This window comes from Octopus sinensis, linkage group LG4, assembly GCF_006345805.1.
Source record: "Octopus sinensis linkage group LG4, ASM634580v1, whole genome shotgun sequence".
In the NCBI taxonomy this organism is placed as follows: domain Eukaryota; kingdom Metazoa; phylum Mollusca; class Cephalopoda; order Octopoda; family Octopodidae; genus Octopus; species Octopus sinensis.
This window is the reverse complement of record NC_043000.1, coordinates 164,700,241-164,706,853: the sequence shown is the minus strand read 5'-3', so window position 1 is coordinate 164,706,853 and position 6,613 is coordinate 164,700,241. Positions and strand designations below refer to the sequence as shown.

Genomic DNA, 6,613 nt, shown 5'->3' with positions numbered 1-6,613 from the left:
ATTCTTTTAATTTAGTACTTTTAGTACTTAGTTTCATTATTATTGTTCATGATGTCATAGTTGTTATTTAATCCCAAGTAAATTCTGATGGGGGGGGGGACATATTCCAGCCATGACCATCTCATTTAATCTTATATCAAAGACTACATTGCATTGTTTAATATATCCAGCACTATCCAAGTTTATAAAATTTGAGGCAGATTTTCTTTTAATGGCTGGATGCTCTTCCTGTCACCAACCTTCACCTGTTTCCAACCAAGGTAATACTTACCCATGGTCAAACTTGTTTACGCAGAATATTGGAAATGAATGACATTTATTTACAATAATCATGCTATGTTAAGACAAGGAGACACAATTACACACACACATAAATACCACAGGTTTCATTCAGTTTCTGTCTACCAAATCCACTCACAGGGCTTTGGTCAGCTGGAAGCTATAGTAGAAGACACTTGCCCAAGGTGCCATGCAGTGAGACAACCCAAACCATGTAGTTGGTAAGCAAGCTTCTTAACCACACATCTACGGCAGCAACCATTATTATTACTGTAAAGCTATTACATTATATTAGTTAGCAGGGATGTTGTTTTGCAGTATTGTGAAAACAGTTCTCTTCAAATCTCAAAAGTCTCCAAGATTCTTGTAGAATACAGGATGCCACTTTTCTGTCCCAGTTTCAGAATCCTTCAGCCTCTCAAGAGCACCAGTTACCACAAGAACAATTGTCATCTTAATCATACACAATCTCTTCATCTCTCAGGTATTTATATTTTATTTCTTAATTTCTTTGGCATCCATTCTAGTATCACATAGCATTGCAAATTCATCGACTTTACACATTTCTTTTGCTTTTTGTGTGTGTGTGTTTCTCCATAATCATATCTGTCTCTATGTAAAAATCCCATAAAACCCCATTTATTATTATTATTATTATATTTTATTTCTCAGAGCTCTTGATCTTACTTGCTCCAATTAATTCTGTGAAAGTGGACAGCAACCTATTGTCAAAGGTCTCACATGGCCTCCTTCTACAAATTAAGATTTGGTACCTAGATGTTAAGCACCATGGAAGATACTTAACACTCAAGTACCAATAGAGCATTTTTGGAGCATGCTCTACCATCATGTCAATTCCAGTATGTCTAACATATTCCTCAAACTTGGTTGTTATTACTCCCAGTGCTCCTACAGCTATGGGGATGGCAGCTACTCTCTTCATTGCCAACATTCTAGCCATTTTGTCATTTAGTATATTTTTCCACCTTCAACAGCTCTTTGTTACATACACATGTATTCCCAGGTATGGCAATATCTATGATCTTAGCTTCCTTCTATCCACTACAACAATGCCTAGTCTTCTGGCATCAATTAGAGAGTCACATTGGATTGTAAAGTCCCACAAGATCTTATACTCATGATTCTCAGTGACGCCTTCTGGTTTATGTTTGTAGCATTTCCATGTTCTTCCAGGACGGTACTTCTCACACAATCTCCAGTGAACAAATTTAACTATGTTATCATGCCTCCTTTGGGCCATTTTGCTACTTTCATTCACACCATGTGATGTTTCGTTTTCACTGTCACACACCCTATATGCCCTGATGCAGTACTAAGCAGTGGCTCTCATGGCTTCTAATCTTAACTGATTGGAAGTGTTATGATGTACATTGTTTTGTCTAGGTATAAAAGATGGACGAGAGCAAATATTCTGCTCAATACCACAGATCTGCTTGTCTGTTGTTTGACCTTAACTAGTTGAAAATGTCCCTTAGTGGCTGACGATATGTGCTGTGATCATGAGCAGAAGTAGCGAGGGAGCATCGTAGTCATGTATTGAGAGGAATTCTTTGAAGTTTAAATAATTCACCTCTGGAAACATGGGTGTTTTGTTCATCATCCTTAAAACAACCCTTATTCAGGGACCTTTTGAATGGGATGGGCTACTCAACCTGAAGAAAATTGTAACCTGCAAGGTCAGGCACTGTTTATCTTGAAGGGATCACCATGTCACACAGATGTGGTTGTGATGCATGTGCCTTGTGTACTCTTATCAGACAGGTAGTCATGCCTCCTTTTGGGCTAGTTTGCTACACTCACTTGCAACATGTGATATTGTTTCATTTTTGCTACCACACATCCTACTATTATTATTATATATTTATAACATCAATGTTTTCATCAATATTTAATAGAAATATCTTAACTATTTTGTCGAAATTCTGTCAAATACATGAGCCCATTATGGACAAAATGGTGTAAAAATGATAATCATAATTATTTTTTAATTTTCTTTGGGTGGGGGATTGCTTTGTTATTATTTTTCTGTTTTTTGCAGGATTTTTTTTTTTACTATTTTACAAAATGTACCATCAACATTGTCATTTGTGTAAAATATATATGATGTTACCAGATTTAGCATCTATATAGAAAAACATATTGCATGTTCATATAAGCCTCTACATGGCTGTTCGCCCTATATAAAAAAAAAATACAGTTCAATCTCCCACAAATAGAACATTTCTGATCCTATGTCTACTCAACCAGGCTTGGCCTGTGATTTAACAACGCACATTTAAGGCAAACACATACCTACATACACAGAAGAAATTTGAAAAAAAAATTTAAGTGTTTTAATTAAAACATTTATCTTTTCTTTGTAACTGAAAGAGATTCCAAGATAGGAGGAGAAAAGAAGGAAAAAGAAAAGCAAAGAGAGAGAGAGAGAGAGAGAGAGAGAGAAAGAGATTTAAAATATATAAAAAAAAATACATTTTACAATTTACAATTTAATTCCAATTAAAAGAACTCTTATTTACATTGTCTTCTCTTTACATTGCAACATTTTTGTTCTTTCCTTTTTTGGTTTTGAAGGAATATTTATTACATATATGTTATATATATACATGTAATATTATTAGCGGTTCATTTTCTGCTTTTTACATTTATATTTTTTTTCCATGTTAGAATGGCTGAGTTATCTTTATTAATTTAATTCTTCTTCCTTCAAATTTTGTTACAGCTTATTGTCTTTTTTTGTTTTTTTTTAATCTTTTTACAGTGAGATACTCGGCTCCTGCTGCTGCTGCTGAGCATTCAACCTTGGAGTCTGAATGGGATCTGCTGTTTGTCAATCACAGCACACCCAAGAAAACAAAGTTATGTGCCTTGCCCAAGGGAACACACAGGAGGTTTGAAATTGTATAATCAAAGCCAAGCCTTTAGTAAGGTTAGCTCCCATTACAGTATGTGTGTGTGTATAAAAATATATATATATATATTATATATATATATATATTATATATATATATATAACACACGTATATACATATGTGCACATGTAAGTAAGTATGTATGTGTGCATGGTGTGTGTGGGGGGGGAGGTATCAAAGAGAATTTCTTAAAGAGAGAATAAGAAAGCTGGTGTTGTGGTTGAAGGCAAGAGTGTCGACACAGGTGGTAAGCAACCAGCAAACGAGCGAGCGCACTTTCACAAACATCCACCCTCCATGTTCTTTTCTCAGAGTTCCAAATCCAGTTGGTTGGGATGCGATTAGGATGGCATGGTTTACTATGCTGTGACTCCATTCCTCCATGTCTCAGATAAAATACATACCAGTAATATACTGGAAAAAACAAACCCACCACTACCAGAGAAATATATCCTGACTATGTCCCCCCCTCCCTCTCTTCCATCTTGTACATTTCATTACCACCAGTACCACCATTGATTAACATCACCATCACTGCATGAAGCTTCCCTCCTCTCTCTTTAACTGTTGACCACCATCACCACAACACATTTGACTTCTCTGCTCCACCAAAGGCACCCAAGACCAGTATACTGAAACACACCCAACACCTCTACCTCTACTCCCACATTCAGACACAAACGCAGTATATAATGTGTAATCTAACACAAGTAACTTACTCAAATACATTAATACTAATCTATGGAGCTAATTTATTAACCTTATTGAATCTATATTATTTTTAATCTGTTTGACATGAGGGTGTGTTGCTGTGTGTGTGTGTGCATGGAGTGAATGCTACTCTATCATCCACCTGCGATTACATCAAGCCCAGGGCTCAATTGGTACTTATTTTATCGGCCCTGAAAGGATGAAAGACAAAAGCTAAACCTGGCAGAGTTTGAACTCAGAACATAAAGCTGGAAGAAATGCATTTTGTCCAGCGTGCTAACGAGTCTGCCAGCTCACTGCCCCAGATTCTAACATAGGTATAAAGACTCAAATACAGCAAATGGGTATAGCCAGTTATATTGACCCCAGCACTTGATCAGTACTACATTTTATCAACCCAGAAAGGATGAATGACAAAGATGAACTCTGTCAGATTTAACATGAGAACATAAAAATATAGGCCATCGTCACAACTAAATTAATATTTTCACAATCCATACGAACTTGTAACACACTTTCACTTCACTTTTGGAAGTTAGCAGGGTTAAAAACCAGTAGGAGACAAACTCTGCTGAGTAGGAAACCAGTTTACCTCAGGCAATTCTTAAATGAAGTAAAGAGTGCAACATGAGCAGGATTGCAATAATATTGTCCTAACAATGAACTTGATCAATCACAGATGCACACACATACATTCCTCCAAAATAGCCAAAGTCAGGTAAGCTTTAGATAGACTGTCCATCAATGTACCCCGCAAGTCACCCATTTTACTTATACACATTCACCCAAATTGTCCAGAGCTCTTGAGCTCACTTGAAGCTGAACAAGGGACACAATATGCTTCATAAATTTTGAATAAACCATTCCAGAGAGAGGAGAAGAGAAAAGGAATGGACTAATCAAAATTGGGTTTGGCAAGTTCTTTTTCAGTCTCACTTGCAATTGGTGGAACAATTTGTAGGCAGGTGATAGAAGATGGGTGGGTAGAAATTTCAAAATGAAGGAAAGAGGGTATAATAAAGGATTGTGGGAAAGCAACAACAATGTTATAGTTGACTGTGATGGTGATTACAGTAATCCTAGTTGTAGTGACAGTTGAGGTGGTGGTAAAGACAAAGTGTAAAGGATGGGATAGTGGATATATATATATATATATATATATATATATATATATATATATATATATATCTCCACCAGAGTTATTTTACAACAAATACTAAAAACAAGAGTAGGCCAGGTCAAGTGAGCTGGGTAAGCAGTTGAGTCTAGTTGGATGTTGTATGTTCAGAGTAATGTCTACCAAATAAAGATCAGCAAACAACTGAAAGAGCAGTTGTGGAAACTGAAGGAATCCTTGGTGGTGATGGATGGTGTTGGTCAGTAGTGGAAGGCCAGATGGAAATCTGAATGGTAAGGATTGTAACAAGAAAAAAGAGAAAACAGTAATATGGTAAGAAAGAAGAAGTAAAGAAAAGAAAAATGGGAAGAAAGAACTTAAAAAAAAAAGAAAAATATGTAAGAGTGGGGGGGGGCATGAAACACCAAAACTGGGGTTGTCAATCAGGAAGGAGTGATCACAATGGGGAGATAGAAGAGAGTAATTGTGGTGGTAGTAATGGGGAGAGCAGATGCAGCAGGTGTGAAGATGGTGAGAAGGTTTAAAGGATGCCATTAGTAAGGTACTGAAATCCATCATAGAGCTTGGTGGTGAGGGAATTTAGGCTGCTCTCAACCATGTTGTCAACCAACAGTTGTAACTGCTCTTCAGTCAGTGTCAGGTGGAATCGATCCTTCAAGGAACGGATTGTACTCACTCCTCGACTGAAGCAAGGAAGCTGTGAACCTGCAAGAAGACAAAGAAACATGTATAAATAAAGAATGTGCCCACTCAATTAAATACACCCTAAGGGTAGGCCACATTAAAAAAATGTTGGTCCATTGACTTTTAAGAAACATGTCCTACAGGAGCTCTAAGGCAGTGATAAAAGGATCAACCAGTGTAGATTCAGAAAATTTAATAATGATGCTTCCTTGTGAATGGAGGATGTATTTAATTATCTGCTCTGGAAGAGAAAATTCCAAAATGAGCAAAACATCTTTGGAAGGTTATTACCATGATATACAATACCAAGCAAAATTGGCCTGGACCTCATAATTATTACTGTAACAACATTTGCAGTATGAACCAAGGAAGCTTCTACATTGTTGCTTGGCCAACAAGAAATAGCAACAGAATTCCTTCAACTAGCTTAAAAAGTAAGGCACACTAGATACAGACTAATGGATCTTTACAAATAGTCATGGAGCACCTGATTACAAGTGTGCGCAATAAGACATAATTCAACATCAAAGCAAACAAACAATGGAATCCCTATGCCATCTTTTGATCTGCTACAAAACAGTTGTTATATTTTCTTCAAAAGAAGAACATGTTTGATATACTGAAGTTTTAGATACACTTTGCCCAAATAAAGGATGGATGGTTTCAGTTGAAACAAATTTGTTTGCTTGATGAGCAAACCTGGTGGTCCACAACAGTAACAAGTTCAAAGAAACTCAAGTCCATTGCTTGGTGGAGTTTCTGAATAGCTATCACAAACTCATGAGAAAGGAAATGGTCAGGGAATTAGGAGGGTTTTACTTGATTTTTTTTGCCATTTTCAAGTTTCATATGACAAGAATAACAATAC

At 36.5% G+C, this 6,613-nt stretch overlaps 1 protein-coding gene across 4 annotated transcripts in view; it reads right to left on the bottom strand.

Annotated features, from left to right (window-relative positions):
* Window positions 1–2,933: 2,933 nt before the first annotated feature.
* The window catches only part of LOC115211051 (phosphatidylinositol 4-kinase beta), a 135,880-nt gene continuing 132,200 nt past the window's right edge, over window positions 2,934–6,613 (bottom strand). For all 4 annotated transcript variants that reach the window (XM_029779926.2, XM_029779928.2, XM_029779927.2 and 1 more), the window contains one exon: window positions 2,934–5,766. In XM_029779926.2, coding sequence (XP_029635786.1) covers window positions 5,582–5,766 — 185 coding nt within the window. In that variant the 3' untranslated portion in view covers window positions 2,934–5,581. The remainder of the gene's footprint in view (window positions 5,767–6,613) is intronic.